The following is an 18,693-nucleotide window of genomic DNA, read 5'->3' on the forward strand; positions in this document are numbered from 1 at the left end:
GATCCAGAGAAATCCACTGTCACCTTGCCTTTTTGAGTTAACAGGGTGTGTATACTACTAGCAGTGTCTCTGTGAGCCCGGTGCAGTACAGTACAGTATAGCCTAGCAGTGTCTCTGTGAGCCCTGTGCAGTACAGTGCAGTATAGCCTAGCAGTGTCTCTGTGGGCCCTGTGCAGTACAGTGCAGTATAGCCTAGCAGTGTCTCTGTGAGCCCTGTGCAGTACAGTGCAGTATAGCCTAGCAGTGTCTCTGTGGGCCCTGTGCAGTACAGTGCAGTATAGCCTAGCAGTGTCTCTGTGAGCCCTGTGCAGTACAGTACAGTATAGCCTAGCAGTGTCTCTGTGAGCCCTGTGCAGTACAGTGCAGTATAGCCTAGCAGTGTCTCTGTGGGCCCTGTGCAGTACAGTGCAGTATAGCCTAGCAGTGTCTCTGTGAGCCCTGTGCAGTACAGTGCAGTATAGCCTAGCAGTGTCTCTGTGAGTCCTGTGCAGTACAGTGCAGTATAGCCTAGCAGTGTCTCTGTGAGCCCTGTGCAGTACAGTATAGCCTAGAAGTGTCTCTGTGAGCCCTGTACAGTACAGTGCAGTATAGCCTAGCAGTGTCTCTGTGAGCCCTTTGCAGTACAGTGCAGTATAGCCTAGCAGTGTCTCTGTGAGTCCTGTGCAGTACAGTGCAGTATAGCCTAGCAGTGTCTCTGTGAGCCCTGTGTTACTTAGTGTTACTGATAAGCTCAGGCTTGCAGGACTAATGAGCAGCGGTATGGACACCATGGATACGGTTGCCGTGCAGGGTGGAACTCACCGGGACGGTTTACTGTGAATGTGGGTCATTAGCAGCCGGGAGCAGAGCGCTAAAAACACACTTCGTATTGTGACAACACACAGAGACAGCACAGTTTGCCCACGTGCCACTCACCACGCAGCCCTCTGCTTGTCGGAGTGGGCACTCCAAACACAGTTCTTTAGTTGCAGTGCCGGCCTGCCAGGGTCTGTGGCTTTGTTTTCTGCCTTCGCTTTTTTTCGTTGCTTCGATTATTTTTCCATCTCCTTTGTTTTTTCTGTGTGTTGAGGTGGGATGGCAGACAGACAGATGATGATTAACAGAGAGAAGAAAGCCTGCTGATGAGAGATAGGCTAGCTGCCTATACAAACACTCCAGGGCCTAGGGCTGAGCCTGCCTGTCCTGAACACAACATTCCTCTTCATAGCGCTCTGCTATCTGCTCCGTGGGGCTTGCTTGTCTGTCTGTCTGTCTGTCTGTCTGTCTGTCTGTCTGTCTGTGAGGTATTGCGATGTGAGCAGACAGAGAAGAAGGACTCCCCATCTCCTCAGCTTTCCAGTATCATCATCACCTTCACGTCTCAACTCGTCAGGAAGTAGCCTACTTCTACTTTCCTCCAGTGACTGAAAGCCGGTTTATTTATACTCAACTCTTACCCACTCTCCCCTCCCTTTCCCTTCTTCTTTCTCCTTCTCTTTTTTGACCCTCAAGTTCACCTTGTGTGATGGTGCCAGGACCCCTCTTTCTCCCTCTCTCTTCCTCTCTCTCCCTCTACCTCTCTCTGTCTCTCTTTCTCTCTGGCTCAGGGTTTCACACAATAGGATGACCCCTAATCATCCCATTGATCTAGGTCTCCCTCTCCCTCTCCGTCTCACCATCCTCTCCCTGTGTGGGTCTGTGTGTGACAGCCACAGTGGAGACCCAGACATAAGCTTAGCCCGGTCCAAAAACAGAATGCTGGGGTTCAAGGACCAGGTCAGGTCCAGAGTCATAGAAACTTTATCCTAAGTGCTGTACAAAATGAGAATGTTTGAGGCTGTAGTTTCAGGTCCTTAACTCCACCCCCCATGTATTAATAAGGGTAATATGGATAATATGGTCATGTTTGAATCTTCCCAGTCCCTCACTCCCGCATGCAGGCCCTCTGTGGCCTACACTGCTCTACTGTCAATGACAGTCAATAGGGCATGTGAGCCGATGAGCGAGAACAGGGCATGTGAGCCGATGAGCGAGAACAGGGCATGTGAGCCGATGAGAGAGAACAGGGCATGGTTCAGTGGCTGCAGTGGGCGGTTTAGCTTCTATCATCTCTCTTTCTATTTCCTCTTCTTGTCATGATACTCTGTCTGTTCAGTCTGTCTGCCCCCTAGAGCTGATTGTTTCTGTCTTTCCAGATCCAAACCCAGCCAGGCCCCCCGACACAATCAAATTCCTCCCTCCTTTTAGCAAAAACAGAGGAAATTACAGTCTTTCTTTTTCTCCTCCCTCCCTCCCATACTATATTTCTGTAAATAGAGCCCGTCTGATGTGCCGTCAGTGTTGTCCTTGTTCTCTGATTTTAATTATAGTCCCTGACACGTCAGACTGTGACACATGGGGAGAGTGAGGCTGTCTGGCAGATGGGTGGCTGGTGATAGTGTCTCTCTAATATTACCCTCGCCTCTTTCCTCATCTCTCTGCTCTCAGCTCCTCTCTCCTTGTCTCCTCACCCCTCCTCTCAGAGAGCTTGCCCAAAGAGTGTCATCACTTCACCTCTCTAATAAAAATGCCCTTAAATAGGGTTGTGCCACTGTCACGATCGTTGTAGTGAGGCGACCAAAGCGCAAAGCGTGATGTGAATACATATTTTTAATGAAAGACGAAAAAACACGAAGTACACTAAACAAACAAAGTATCAAAACGAACGTGACCGCTATAAATACTGAGTGAAAACATGCAACATCACATAGACAATAACCCACAAAATACCCAAAGCAGATGGCTGCCTAAATATGGTTCCCAAACAACGATAAACAGCTGCCTCTAATTGAGATCCAATCTAGGCAACCATAAACATACATAAATACCTAGATGGTAAACAACCCCATAAACCTACAAAACCCCTAGACAGTACAAAACACATACATCACCCATGTCACACCCTAACCTAACCAAAATATATAAAGAAAACAAAGAATACTCAGGTCAGGGCGTGACAGCCACAAACAGATTATAGATTATAAACTGGGTGGTTCGAGCCCTGAATGCTGATTGGCTGACAGCCGTGGTATACCGTATACCATGGGTATGACAAAACCGTGGTCAGACCGTATACCATGGGTATGACAAAACATTTATTTTTACTGCTCTAATTACATTGGTAACCAGTTTATAATAGCAATAAGGCACCTCTGGGGTTTGTGGTATATGGCCAATATACCACGGCTAAGGGCTGTATCCAGGCACTTTGCATTGTGTAGTGCATAAGAACAGCCCATAGCTGTGGTATATTGAAAATATATATTGAAAATATACCACACCCCCTCGGGCCTTATTGCTTAATTAGACAATGGTTCACTGGACTCTTTATGGATATCACGTCTTTCTCTGTAACTAGAGTAGCTAAAACTTTGTGTGTGGTGACAGCCCAGTGCATTACTTCCTGACTGTGATGTAGCAGTCAGGCCCGCTGGCAGGGTTAACCTGGCCCCTAAATTTACACTCTACACTGACTATACAAAACATTAACAACACCTGCTCTTTCCGTGTCATAGACTGACCAGGTGAATCCAGGTGAAAGCTATGATCCCTTATTGATGTCACTTAAATCCACTTTAATCAGTGTAGATGAAGGGGAGGAGACAGGCTAAGAAGGATTTTAAAGCCATGAGACAATTGTGACATGGATTATGTATGTGTGCCATTCAGAGGGTGAAGGGGAGGACAAAAGATTGAAGTTCCTTTGAAAGGGATATGATAGTAGGTGCCAGATGCACCGGTTTGTGTCAAGAACTGCAACGCTGCTGGGTTTTTAACACTCAACAGTTTCCCGTGTGTATCAAGAATGATCCACCATGCAAAGGACATCCAGCCAACTTGAAACAACTGTGGGAAGCATTGGAGTCAACAAACGCTGGACGATATGGCCAAAATATCAAATCACAGTATGAAAAAAAAGGACGATATTTGATGGTATTGGATGTTTTTGAATAATAAAATCTCTAAACTTGCTGTATGAGTAGTGTGGCCCTAGAGTAGCAACACATACATTCTAAGTGATTTTAATGAGTCTTTCTCCATTCTGATTGTTTAACACTGTTCAATTCAACTTCAACTGATAATCATTTCAGCATTTTCATCAGCACAACATTAGGAAGGTGTTCCTAATGTTTAGTATACTCAGTGTATAATCTCTTTCTATCTATTTCTCTCTCTACTCATTCTATTTCTCTTTATTTTGCTTTCTGTTTCACTCTCTCTCTCTATCTCAGTCTATACTTTCTATACTTTTCTCTATCTCAGTCTATACTTTTAGCAGTAATCATACAACATTCATGTCTGTCTGTGTAATAATGTCCCAACCAGTCAGCCGGTCTACCCACCCACAGGAACTTTATGTACCACAGAGATTATCATGCTAAAGCTACGGTGACATTATCATCACCAGCAGCACCATGGAGGTCCCAGGGACCAGGTATGCTAGCTCTGCTCAGCCCAGATCCCCCCCCTCCATAGCCAGGCAGAGATTCTTCGGCCCCCTGCTCTCTCCTGGGGCTCCAGCCCTCAGAATCAATCATTGATGTGGCAGAGAGAGTGCAGGACAGGGGACTGGGGAGTGGAGAACAGCTCCTTGATGGAAGACTCCAGGCTGCATGGCAGCACTGGCTTTTAGAAGGCTTTTTAGGCTGCTGGTGATAAATATGGAAAAGTCCATATTTTAGGCTGCTGTCACTATGTATTTGCTGAGGTTTGAAAATAATCCACAGCGCATTGTACGATTAGGACAACATTGTCCCTGTTCACTATCATCATAAAATCCTGTCGTTTGAAGGTTTTTGTTTAAAAAAAAGAACATAACCTAGTCTCATCATGCAATAAACTGATGGTTAAATGGCTGACTGTGTGTTGCGTCATCTTTGTTGTCATAGTCAGGTTGGTTGTCTCTGCTTGACTGTCCTGTCCAGCGTGTTAGTCTGGTGAGTGATTATGGGTACTACCTACATCACAAGGATGGAGACATTTTGACAAGATTGTTTTGGTGCTCATGACTAGCTGTTGTTTACCATAGGCAATTCTATTTCTGCATTTTATTTTAAGACTGTAACAGCCCATGAGAAAGGGGGTTCTCCTTTGCCTGAGATGTGTGTTACAACAAATGTCATACCATTTAGGAGCTAGATGTAGTGATTGTCCCTTCACACCATAGTCAACAGACAAGGATGGGAAAGCCGGACTGGGGCCCTGGAGGACTGGAGCTCTTCTCCACTCCTGTGTGTGTGTGTGTGTGTGTGTGTGTGTGTGTGTGTGTGTGGCCCTGCTGACATACAAGTCAAATTGAATCAAATGTTATTTGTCACACTTCGTAAACAACAGGTGTAGACTAACAATGAAATGCTTACTTATGGTTCCTTTTCCAACAATGCAGAGTAAAGAGAAAAAAAGATCAAATAAATAAATAATTGAAATAGTGACAATAGCGCTGTACGGCTGTGAGAGAGGAAGGAAGTTCTCAGGCAAGGCCCCACGCACCATCCCATTTAGAGCTAGCCTGCCGATCCATAAAATGATAATGTAATACATACATGGGATTTAATAAGATCGAGTCTGGGGGCTAGATGGGATAGATGCTGACGCAGGCCTTTGGTTTGGCTTATAGGATATCCTGAGTTAAGGAAGGTGTTCCTAATTTGAACAGAGCATGATGTACCTAATGCTATTTGTTGCTGCTCCTCCTCTCATCTCCTCCTCTACTCCCCATATCTCCTCCTCTACTCCCCATCTCCTCCTCTACCCCCATCTCCTCTACTCCTCTCATCTCCTCCTCTACTCCCATCTCCTCCTCTACTCCCCATCTCCTACTCTCATCTCCTCCTCTCATCTCCTCCTCTACTTCCCATCTCCTCCTCATCTCCATCTCCTCCTCTACTCCCATCTCCTCCTCTACTCCCCATCTCCTACTCTCATCTCCTCCTCTCATCTCCTCTACCCCATCTCCTCTACTCCTCTCATCTCCTCCTCTACTCCCCATTTCCTACTCTACTCCCCATCTCCTACTCTCATCTCCTCCTCTCATCTCCTCCTCTACTCCCCATCTCCTCCTCTACCCCATCTTCTCTACTCCTCTCAGCTCCTCCTCTACTCCCATCTCATCCTCTACTCCCCATCTCCTACTCTCATCTCCTCCTCTACTTCCCATCTCCTCCTCTCATCTCCATCTCCTCCTCTACTCCCATCTCCTCCTCTCATCTCCATCTCCTCCTCTACTCCCATCTCCTACTCTCATCTCCTCCTCTCATCTCCTCCTCTACCCCATCTCCTCTACTCCTCTCATCTCCTCCTCTACTCCCCATTTCCTCCTCTACTCCCCATCTCCTACTCTCATCTCCTCCTCTACTTCCCATCTCCTCCTCTCATCTCCATCTCCTCCTCTCATCTCCTCCTCTACCTCCATCTCCTCTCCTCCTCTCATCTCCTCCTCTACTCCCCATCTCCTCCTCTACTTCTCATCTCCTCCTCTACTCCCCATCTCCTCCTCTCATCTCCTCCTCATCTCCTCCTCTAACCCCATCTCCTCCTCTACTTCTCATCTCCTCCTCTACTCCCCATCTCCTTTACTCCTCTCCTCCTCTACTCCCCATCTCCCCCTCTACTCCCCATCTCCTCTACTCTCCATCTCCTCTCATCTCCCCCTCTATCCCCCCATCTCCTCCTCTCCTCACCAACTCCTTCTCTCCTTATCTGATTGTTGCTAATGGTGCTGGCCTCTCTCCTCTTCCCGTGGGACTGACTGACTGGGAGAACATTGGCTTGAGGATATTTTTTACTTTCCACTCTTTGTTTTCTGTTCTGTTCCTTTACTTGTATTTTCCCAAATATGATATTGAGATCAATGTTTTAGTAACCTCGACTAAGCATGTGTGTAAAAGAGGGGACAGGGGGATCTTCCTCATTACCGTTCTGTATGGGCTCTATCAGACTGGCGTGTGAATGTCATCAACGTTAAGGCCATGCATACCAACTCTGTCTTTTATAGCCTGCCATGATTTCATGACTTTATTATCATGTTGATTATCTTGACTATGTACCGTGACTTTGGGTGTCTTGAAAACCCACTGACTGTCAAACTGTCACCTCATGTTATTGCTCTGATGATGTCACTAACTCTAGTCTGTTTATCAAGATAAAGGTTCCACTTCAGCTCTCCTCCATCCCTCCATAGTCATTCCTTCAATTAAATGTCCCTCTCTCTCAACATTCACTTATAATTAAATGTAATTCCAGACAATTAAACAACACCGTGATCAGACAATGTATGTTTTCTATATGCAGCATGACACAAGATCAGAGCCCTGAAATTGAATAACCCAGAGAAAAGATGTAGACTAGCTGCCAAGGCTATGTTATGTTGTGCAACCTTTCTCTGCAGGAGAGGAGAGAATTCTACCAACAGTCTGCTCTCTCTCCCTCTCACCCTCTCTCGTTCTCTCTCACCGTCTCTCTCTCACTCTCTCTCACACACACACACACACACACACACACACACACACACACACACACACACACACACACACACACACACACACACAGAAACAGATGTTGAAACAAGATGAACATGATTACCAGTACAATTGAGCGCATTATTTCCCTTCCCAGACAGCAGGCTTTCTGACAGTTACTGTCTACTGCGTGGTAGCTGGCTTGTAGGTCTATACAGTTCATGCCAGTGGATTATCTTCAGATCTGTACATCTAGCTGTACCCCCTGCAGAGTTGAATTAGGCTTGATGTAGGTTGTTGCCTGTAGGAGTACTGGGCTCTGTTTGTGTTGGTGTAAGACGTTTGAGTTGCTGTTCTCTGGCAGTTGGTCCTGGATCTAGCCCTGGCCTGCTCTGTGTTGATGTGGTCATTGGTTAATATGCAGCTGCTCCCCTCCTGTGGCCATGGTTTACAGTAAATAACCCAGAGACACAGAGAGGACACACATACACACACACACCCACGCTGGCACACACACAAATACACACAGACACCCATGCTGGCACACACACACACATTTACACACACACACACACACACACACACACGGTGGCACACACACACCCACACAGGCACACACACGCACACACACAAAGGACAGTCATTAGATAGGAGTGTTACCTTTAACACCAAGCAAGCAGCCGTGTTGGGTTTGTATTACACTGCATGTGGTCAGACAGATACAGTGCCTTGCGAAAGTATTCGGCCCCCTTGAACTTTGCGACCTTTTGCCACATTTCAGGCTTCAAACATAAAGATATAAAACTGTATTTTTTTGTGAAGAATCAACAACAAGTGGGACACAATCATGAAGTGGAACGACATTTATTGGATATTTCAAACTTTTTTAACAAATCAAAAACTGAAAAATTGGGCGTGCAAAATTATTCAGCCCCCTTAAGTTAATACTTTGTAGCGCCACCTTTTGCTGCGATTACAGCTGTAAGTCGCTTGGGGTATGTCTCTATCAGTTTTGCACATCGAGAGACTGAATTTTTTTCCCATTCCTCCTTGCAAAACAGCTCGAGCTCAGTGAGGTTGGATGGAGAGCATTTGTGAACAGCAGTTTTCAGTTCTTTCCACAGATTCTCGATTGGATTCAGGTCTGGACTTTGACTTGGCCATTCTAACACCTGGATATGTTTATTTTTTAACCATTCCATTGTAGATTTTGCTTTATGTTTTGGATCATTGTCTTGTTGGAAGACAAATCTCCGTCCCAGTCTCAGGTCTTTTGCAGACTCCATCAGGTTTTCTTCCAGAATGGTCCTGTATTTGGCTCCATCCATCTTCCCATCAATTTTAACCATCTTCCCTGTCCCTGCTGAAGAAAAGCAGGCCCAAACCATGATGCTGCCACCACTATGTTTGACAGTGGGGATGGTGTGTTCAGCTGTGTTGCTTTTACGCCAAACATAACGTTTTGCATTGTTGCCAAAAAGTTCAATTTTGGTTTCATCTGACCAGAGCACCTTCTTCCACATGTTTGGTGTGTCTCCCAGGTGGCTTGTGGCAAACTTTAAACAACACTTTTTATGGATATCTTTAAGAAATGGCTTTCTTCTTGCCACTCTTCCATAAAGGCCAGATTTGTGCAATATACGACTGATTGTTGTCCTATGGACAGAGTCTCCCACCTCAGCTGTAGATCTCTGCAGTTCATCCAGAGTGATCATGGGCCTCTTGGCTGCATCTCTGATCAGTCTTCTCCTTGTATGAGCTGAAAGTTTAGAGGGACGGCCAGGTCTTGGTAGATTTGCAGTGGTCTGATACTCCTTCCATTTCAATATTATCGCTTGCACAGTGCTCCTTGGGATGTTTAAAGCTTGGGAAATCTTTTTGTATCCAAATCCGGCTTTAAACTTCTTCACAACAGTATCTCGGACCTGCCTGGTGTGTTCCTTGTTCGTCATGATGCTCTCTGCGCTTTTAACGGACCTCTGAGACTATCACAGTGCAGGTGCATTTATACGGAGACTTGATTACACACAGGTGGATTGTATTTATCATCATTAGTCATTTAGGTCAACATTGGATCATTCAGAGATCCTCACTGAACTTCTGGAGAGAGTTTGCTGCACTGAAAGTAAAGGGGCTGAATAATTTTGCACGCCCAATGTTTCAGTTTTTGATTTGTTAAAAAAGTTTGAAATATCCAATAAATGTCATTCCACTTCATGATTGTGTCCCACTTGTTGTTGATTCTTCACAAAAAAATACAGTTTTATATCTTTATGTTTGAAGCCTGAAATGTGGCAAAAGGTCGCAAAGTTCAAGGGGGCCGAATACTTTCGCAAGGCACTGTAGATAGCTTCTCTTGTGAAGGCTGGAGATGTCAGGTGAACAGTCATACAAACTAAACACGTAGTATGTGACGGTCGGCATCACCTTTAGATGATCTGTATTGACTCAGTACACCCAGAGTCCAGACTGGCTGGACCTACAGCTGGCCAGACAGGCCATACTGTGCCACTGTGCTCCATTCTGTCCTATAGGCCTAGTTGGCAGACATACCATGCTAGCACACCTCCCTACTCTGTGTGCCCTATAGTGAGCACTGGGCAGACACAGAGACGGTCACAGCTGTCCTTCTCCCCATCATAGTCTGCCCCGTCTGCCCCGTCTGCTAGTCTGCTTTGCCAGAGCCAGAGCAGAGGGTGTCAGCTTGGTGTCTAAATGGAGGGAGGGAAGAGGAGGTGAGCGAAGGAGAGATGGTTAACCCCCTCAGTTAGTCAGCTTATGCTGAGGGAGTTGTGTAGTAGTTCAGCTTTGAATTTCCCACCTTATCTCCTCTTATCTCTTCTAGTCCCTGCTGGAAGTGGGACACTCCTCTCCTCCTCTCCAATATCCTCTCCACAGAAAGGGATTAGCATTTAGTACAGCCAATATCTACACACACACACACACACACACACACGTGTCTGTTTGTATGCAAGCACACCAGGATGAGGCATATATTCTGTGGAGGCATTTTCCAGGAAATGATTCTGAAAATACCCGGACGCACACACAAACACACATTGGTGTCTGAAGTGGGATGGCGCCCGTGAAGAGGAGTGTACATGTGATGTGAGAGACTTGATAAAGAGAAGTGTGGGGACACGCTCTCCCGAAGGAAAGGGGGTAATGTAGCAAGCTTAACCCAACACCTTGCAACCTTGTCAAGAGGTTCGGACCGAGTCCCAGACGGGGCTACCCCCTGAAATTGTCTACAGTATTGTCTTCAGATCTGTAGACGTAACTGTACCCCCTGCAGAGTTGAGTTGGGCTAGAGATTGATTGTTGCCTGTAGGAGTGCAGGGCCTACAGGGGTGTGTGTTGTGACGGAGTATTTCCAGATTCATTTCCTGGAAAGTGCATCCTGATAATACATCAGTCATCCTGGTGTGTGTCCATAGCTGGGGTTCCATCCAATTGGAGACGGATTTTCATGTGAATATTCTAAAATCTGCATTAAAAACAATATGTGCATGTTCCCGCCACTTTTTGTGGACAAAAGGCTGCGTGATGACGAAGCAGTTAAGTTCCCATGTACCAATTAAAAGCTGTGGGTTTCAATCACAACTACAGATGGTTTTGTCACACAAACATGCACAATCTAGTTTTGCTTCAGGCTCTCTGTCTAGACAAGACTTGGCTGATAAAGTGGGCGGGGGGGTTATATGATTAGATATGGATAAGAGCGAGATCATTTGATGAAATAATTGGCAGCCAAGCACTGATCATTATGTCAACAGCATTCAAATAATAGCCTATTGGAAATGTGCATGATCACCATGCACTTAACCACCATGTGAAGTTCATCGTAACTTATTTCATCTGCTTATGAACTTGAAATGCTTTTTCACGTTGTGACGGTGGGCGCATATCTTGCCGCGATTCCGAGTTTATAGTCTATGTGATGATTAATATATCAATGTTTGCACATAAAGGCCTCTCCAATGCCATTTCTCGCATAATTCATTTTACCGACACAAGATCCCACCTTGTGGAACAAACAAATGGTCTGTCCGACTGTATCAAATTGTACCGACATTACTGTCGTTTTTATGCGTCAGGTAATTATTCTGCATGCGATGGTAAGATGGAAACCTGGTTAATGTGCCTGTGGGTCTGTTTGCATGCACACATCAGGATGACTCATATATTATATGGATGTATTTTACAGGAAATAATCTGTAAATACACATGCATACACACACACTGTGTACACTATAGTGAGCTGCAGGATATAATGGGTGTGATAAGCAGAGGGGAACGGGCCTTGAGGTGAGAACCTGTTGGCCACTGGCTGAATAATCTCTTAATCCCAGGAGCCTTGTAGACCAGGGTGACAGACTCGATCAGTCCGGACACACACACACACACACACACATACTGTACTAGAGGTCGACCGATTATGATTTTTCAACGCCAATACCGATTACGTTTATTGGAGGACCAAAAAAAGCTTTTTAAAATAAGATTTTTAAAATTCTTTATTTGTAATAATGACAATTACAACAATACTGAATGAACACTTATTTTAACTTAATATAATACATCAATAAAATCAATTTAGCCTCAAATAAATAATGAAACATGTTCAATTTGGTTTAAATAATGCAAAAACAAAGTGTTGGAGAAGAAAGTAAAAGTGCAATATGTGCCAGGTAAAAAAGCTAACGTTTAAGTTCCTTGCTCAGAACATGAGAACATATGAAAGCTGGTGGTTCCTTTTATCATGAGACTTCAATATTCCAAGGTAAGAAGTTTTAGGTTGTATAGTAGTATTTATATAGTATAGTATTTATAAGACTATTTCTCTCTATACCATTTGTATTTCATATACCTTTGACTATTGGATGTTCTTATAGGCACTTTCGTATTGCCAGTGTAACAGTGTAGCTTCCGTCCCTCTCCTCGCCCCTACCAGGGCTCGAACCAGGAACACATTGACAACAGCCACCCTCGAAGCATCGTTAACCATCGCTCCACAAAAGCTGCGGCCCTTGCAGAGCAAGGGGAACAACTACTCCAAGTCTCAGAGCGAGTGACGTTTGAAACGCTATTAGCGCGCACCCCACTAACTAGCTAGCCATTTCACATCAGTTACACCAGCCTAATCTCGGGAGTTGATAGGCTTGAAGTCATAAACTGCGCAAGAGCTGCTGGCAAAACGCACGAAAGTGCTGTTTGAATGAATGCTTACGAGCCTGCTGCTGTCTACCACCACTCAGTCAGACTGCTCTATCAAATATCAAATCATAGACTTAATTATAAATCTAAATATTGCTGTTACATTGTACAACCTTCAATGTTATGTCATAATTACATAAAATTCTGGCAAATTAGTTCGCAACAAGCCAGGCGGCCCAAACTGTTGCATATACCCTGACTCTGCGTGCAATGAACGCAAGAGAAGTGACACAATTTCACCTGGTGGAATGTTATTAATAGTTATCATTTCATCATTAATGAAGATCATTTCTAAAAACCAGACGGAAATCCGGTGTTTCTATGTCAAATATGTTATTTTTCAGTCTTCTGTGATGTACAGTATATAAAGTGTAATATTGGGATGCAAATTCACAAGTTAATACACTTCAACTCTATATCTGACATGGTACAGCTGTCTTATTCTTTACCATAACCATGTGTGTGAGGTGTATACTTTTGTTTCAAAGTAGAATTGTTTAAGACTACCAAGAAACACTCTGTGTTACCCTGATTTAGCACACTGAAGTAAAAGGCTCATGCAACTTTGTGTGTTTGTACAGTATGTGTGTGTGTGTGTTTGTAGTATGTGTGTGTGTTTGTGTGTGTGTGTGTGTGTGTAGTATGTGTTTGTGTGTTTTGTAGTATGTGTGTGTGTTTGTAGTATGTGTGTGTGTATGTAGTGTGTGTGTGTCTGTGTGTGTGTGTGTGTGTGTGTGTGCTAGAGGTCGACCGATTAATCGGAATGGCCTATTAATTTGGGCCGATTTTAATAACAATCAGAAATCGGTATTTTTGGACACCGATTTGGCCGTTTTTTGTTTGTTTTTGTTTTTTTACACCTTTATTTTACCTTTATTTAACTAGGCAAGTCAATTAAGTACAAATTCTTATTTTCAATGACGGCCTAGGAACAGTGGGTTAACTGCCTCGTTCAGGGGTAGTCCAAAATCAAATCAAATTTTATTTGTCACATACACATGGTTAGCAGATGTTAATGCGAGTGTAGCGAAATGCTTGTGCTTCAAGTTCCGACAATGCAGTAATAACCAACAAGTAATCTAACTAACAATTCCAAAACTACTGTCTTGTACACAGTGTAAGGGGATAAAGAATATGTACATAAGGATATATGAATGAGTGATGGTACAGAGCAGCATAGGCAAGATACAGTAGATGGTATCGAGTACAGTATATACATATGAGATGAGTATGTAAACAAAGTGGCATAGTTAAAGTGGCTAGTGATACATGTATTACATAAGGATACAGTCGATGATATAGAGTACAGTATATACGTATGCATATGAGATGAATAATGTAGGGTAAGTAACATTATATAAGGTAGCATTGTTTAAAGTGGCTAGTGATATATTTACATCATTTCCCATCAATTCCCATTATTAAAGTGGCTGGAGTTGAGTCAGTGTCAGTGTGTTGGCAGCAGCCGCTCAATGTTAGTGGTGGCTGTTTAACAGTCTGATGGCCTTGAGATAGAAGCTGTTTTTCAGTCTCTCGGTCCCAGCTTTGATGCACCTGTACTGACCTCGCCTTCTGGATGATAGCGGGGTGAACAGGCAGTGGCTCGGGTGGTTGATGTCCTTGATGATCTTTATGGCCTTCCTGTGACATCGGGTGGTGTAGGTGTCCTGGAGGGCAGGTAGTTTGCCCCCGGTGATGCGTTGTGCAGACCTCACTACCCTCTGGAGAGCCTTACGGTTGAGGGCGGAGCAGTTGCCGTACCAGGCGGTGATACAGCCCGCCAGGATGCTCTCGATTGTGCATCTGTAGAAGTTTGTGAGTGCTTTTGGTGACAAGCCGAATTTCTTCAGCCTCCTGAGGTTGAAAAGGCGCTGCTGCGCCTTCTTCACAATGCTGTCTGTGTGAGTGGACCAATTCAGTTTGTCTCTGATGTGTATGCCGAGGAACTTAAAACTTGCTACCCTCTCCACTACTGTTCCATCGATGTGGATAGGGGGGTGTTCTCTCTGCTGTTTCCTGAAGTCCACAATCATCTCCTTAGTTTTGTTGACGTTGAGTGTGAGGTTATTTTCCTGACACCACACTCTGAGGGCCCTCACCTCCTCCCTGTAGGCCGTCTCGTCGTTGTTGGTAATCAAGCCTACCACTGTTGTGTCGTCCGCAAACTTGATGATTGAGTTGGAGGCGTGCGTGGCCACGCAGTCGTGGGTGAACAGGGAGTACAGGAGAGGGCTCAGAACGCACCCTTGTGGGGCCCCAGTGTTGAGGATCAGCGGGGAGGAGATGTTGTTGCCTACCCTCACCACCTGGGGGCGGCCCGTCAGGAAGTCCAGTACCCAGTTGCACAGGGCGGGGTCGAGACCCAGGGTCTCGAGCTTGATGACGAGCTTGGAGGGTACTATGGTGTTGAATGCCGAGCTGTAGTCAATGAACAGCATTCTCACATAGGTATTCCTCTTGTCCAGATGGGTCCAACGCTCTAACCACCTGCCACTCATTGCACTCCACGAGGAGACTGCCTGAGCTTTTGGTCATTGGCAGCAGGAAAGGGCTGTTATCAGTTCGGACTAGCTGGACTCGAGGGATGGATGGTGAGCAGGTGTTAATATTGATGCAATAATGTCACACACTCACATACATACATACACACACACTCACACACTCACACATACACACACTCACGCATACACATACACACTCACTCACATACATACATACACATACACACACACACACACACACACTCACACATACACATTCTCACGCATATATACACACATACACACATACATACATACAGTGAGGGAAAAAGTATTTGATCCCCTGCTGATTTTGTACGTTTGCCCACTGACAAAGAAATGATCAGTCTATAATTTTAAGGTAGGTTTATTTGAATAGTGAGAGACAGAATGAATAACAACAAAAAAATCCAGAAAAACGCATGTCAAAAATGTTATAAATTGATTTGCATTTAAATTTTAAGTATTTGACCCCTCTGCAAAACATGACTTAGTACTTGGTGGCAAAACCCTCGTTGGCAATCACAGAGGTCAGACGTTTCTTGTAGTTGTCCTGTCCCCTTTGCAGAAAAACACCCCCAAAAGCATAATGTTTCCACCTCCATGTTTGACGGTGGGGATTGTGTTCTTGGGGTCATAGGCAGCATTCCTCCTCCTTCAAACACAGCGAGTTGAGTTGAAGCCAAAGAGCTCCATTTTGGTCTCATCTGACCACAACACTTTCACCCAGTTGTCCTCTGAATCATTCAGATGTTCATTGGCAAACTTCAGAAGGGCATGTATATGCACTATCTTGAGCAGGGGGACCTTGCGGGCGCTGCAGGATTTCAGTCCTTCACGGCGTAGTGTGTTACCAATTGTTTTCTTGGTGACTATGGTCCCAGCTGCCTTGAGATCATTGACATGATCCTCCCGTGTAGTTCTGGGCTGATTCCTCACCGTTCTCATGATCATTGCAACTCCACGAGGTGAGATCTTGCATGGAGCCCTAGGCCGAGGGAGATTGACAGTTCTTTTGTGTTTCTTCCATTTGCTAATAATCGCACCAACTGTTGTCACCTTCTCACCAAGCTGCTTGGCGATGGTCTTGTAGCTCATTCCAGCCTTGTGTAGGTCTACAATCTTGTCCCTGACATCCTTGGAGAGCTCTTTGGTCTTGGCCATGGTGGAGAGTTTAGAATCTGATGGATTGATTGCTTCTGTGGACAGGTGTCTTTTATACAGGTAACAAACTGAGATTAGGAGCACTCCCTTTAAGAGTGTGCTCCTAATCTCAGTTCGTTACCTGTATAAAATACACCTGGGAGCCAGAAATCTTTCTGATTGAGAGGGGGTCAAATACTTATTTCCCTCATTAAAATGCGAATCAATTTATAACATTTTTGACATGTGTTTTTATGGATTTTTTTGTTGTTATTCTGTCTCTCACTGTTCAAATAAAACTACCATTAAAATTATAGACTGATCATTTCTTTGTCAGTGGGCAAACGTACAAAATCAGCAGGGGATCAAATACTTTTTTCCCTCACTGTACATACATACACACACTCACACACACTCACTCACATACATACACACACACTCACACACACACTCACACAGACATACACTCACTCACTCACTCACATACATACATACATACATACACACACATACACACACACACTCCCTCCCTCTGTGCCCACCCGAGGTGGTTGCCATAAACCCAGCTGCTAGTCCAGTCAAATGATAGATACCTCCTATACTACCCCTATCAGTCCTACACTAACCACATGTTATCATACCACATCATCATTAACAATATTAAACCCTGTCTGTCAGTCTGTTTGGCTGTCTAGTTGTGTTAACTGTTTAGTGCAGAGTTACCAAACACGATCATTAATAATCTCAGTTTAAAGGGCGTCTCTGCAATCTGCTGCATCATAGTGATAATGTCAAGACAAGCTTTGCAATCAGTGTTAAATATCACCTCATTTTATCATCTTTGCTGTTAATATCACAGGGAGATTATTGAGTGTGACTCATAGTGTAATTACAGGAGAATGTAATAGGGAGAATTCAGTTTGTAATGTCAGAGAGAGAATGTCGTGATGGCTGGGCGGAGGGGTTCGGGTGTGTGATGCTGTGTTATGGTAACAATATACGTAGGTACTTAATGATTTCCCTTTACAGAATTAGATTTCTCATATTTACCACTTGGTCTTCCTTTCCTCCTCCCTTCTCCCTCCATGCAGGCTTCATGTGCCCTGTCTGCTCCAAGTTTGTCTCCACGGATGAGATGGATCTACACATCGTCATGTGCTTGACCAAACCCAGAGTGACTTATAACGGTAAGACTGCTTACTTTACTCCCCTACCCCTAGACTGTTCTCCTTTGCTGAACGGGTGCTTGTGAAGGGGAAGGGCTTAGTGTGTGTGGCCAGACGAGACGTTGCCGTGGCTGTCTGTGAGTTAATTGACAAGCTAATTTATTGCAACATGGTTGCTGTCAGACAGTGTCTGAATGAGCTGCCTGATGTTTGGCAGTTACAATACCACTCCTCCTCCCCTTCAGTGACTAATGTGACTAGTGTCACGGCAGGTGTTAGCTCTGTGTCTGTGTAATCATAATGGCAAGACAAAGTGTTTTATGGCAGATCTGTTACAGAGGGGACTGTCACTGTCACCTGACTCCCTGGTCTGTCCAATACTGTCTGCCTAAATTGATAAAAATAACTCTCCTCTCTCTGCAGTTCAATTCAAACACAAACTCTCTATCTTTATCTTTCATTTGTCTCCCATTGTGTTGCCGCTTTAATGCCTTAATCAGCCTTTGCACGTTTTCAGTCATTGTCAGTCTATATAAACACCCAGTGGAATTACTATGGTGCCAACACACAGCCAAGTACATCATAACAGGCTGGGTAGGGGCTCAGTGGAAGAACAAGTCCTATTACTATGGTTATGAGTGATCTAGTCCATAAATAATTGTAATCTAAGGTTCCTAATCAATTGCATCTCCCCCTGGTTTCTTAATCTCTTTCTGATGACTGGTACAATAGATTTATGGGCCTTCTCTTCATAAACAAACTGAACAGGTCGCAAGTCTTAAGTGGACAGTGTTTATGTGAATGACAGTGAAAACATGTAATGTATTTGATACTGTAATCTCTGCAGGGGAGATGTAAACTAGGATACAGCAGTGAGAGGGGAAAGTTGGAGCCCCCTAGCTTACTTTTAGCCCTGTTTACATTCCTGGTTGAGAAGAAGCAGAGTTCCCCACACACACACACACACACATGTAATTTTTTTACAAAAAAAATATTTTACCTTTATTTTGCTAGGCATGTCAGTGAAGAACAAATTCTTATTTTCAATGACGGCCTAGGAACAGTGGGTTAACTGCCTGTTCAGGGGCAGAACGACAGATTTGTACCTTGTCAGCTCGGGGATTTGAACTTGCAGCCTTCCGGTTACTAGTCCAACGCTCTAACCACTAGGCT

General features: G+C 44.5%; 1 protein-coding gene across 1 annotated transcript in view; it reads left to right on the forward strand.

The window, feature by feature from the left end:
• Nucleotides 1-18,693, forward strand: part of LOC110511937 (E3 ubiquitin-protein ligase znrf2) — a 79,155-nt gene that overhangs the window by 26,130 nt on the left and 34,332 nt on the right. The window contains exon 2 of the mRNA XM_021592615.2: nt 17,446-17,541. Within this exon, the coding sequence (XP_021448290.2) occupies nt 17,446-17,541 (96 nt within the window). The remainder of the gene's footprint in view (nt 1-17,445; nt 17,542-18,693) is intronic.

Source organism: Oncorhynchus mykiss, chromosome 3 (genome assembly GCF_013265735.2).
Source record: "Oncorhynchus mykiss isolate Arlee chromosome 3, USDA_OmykA_1.1, whole genome shotgun sequence".
NCBI classification, from domain to species: Eukaryota; Metazoa; Chordata; class Actinopteri; order Salmoniformes; family Salmonidae; genus Oncorhynchus; species Oncorhynchus mykiss.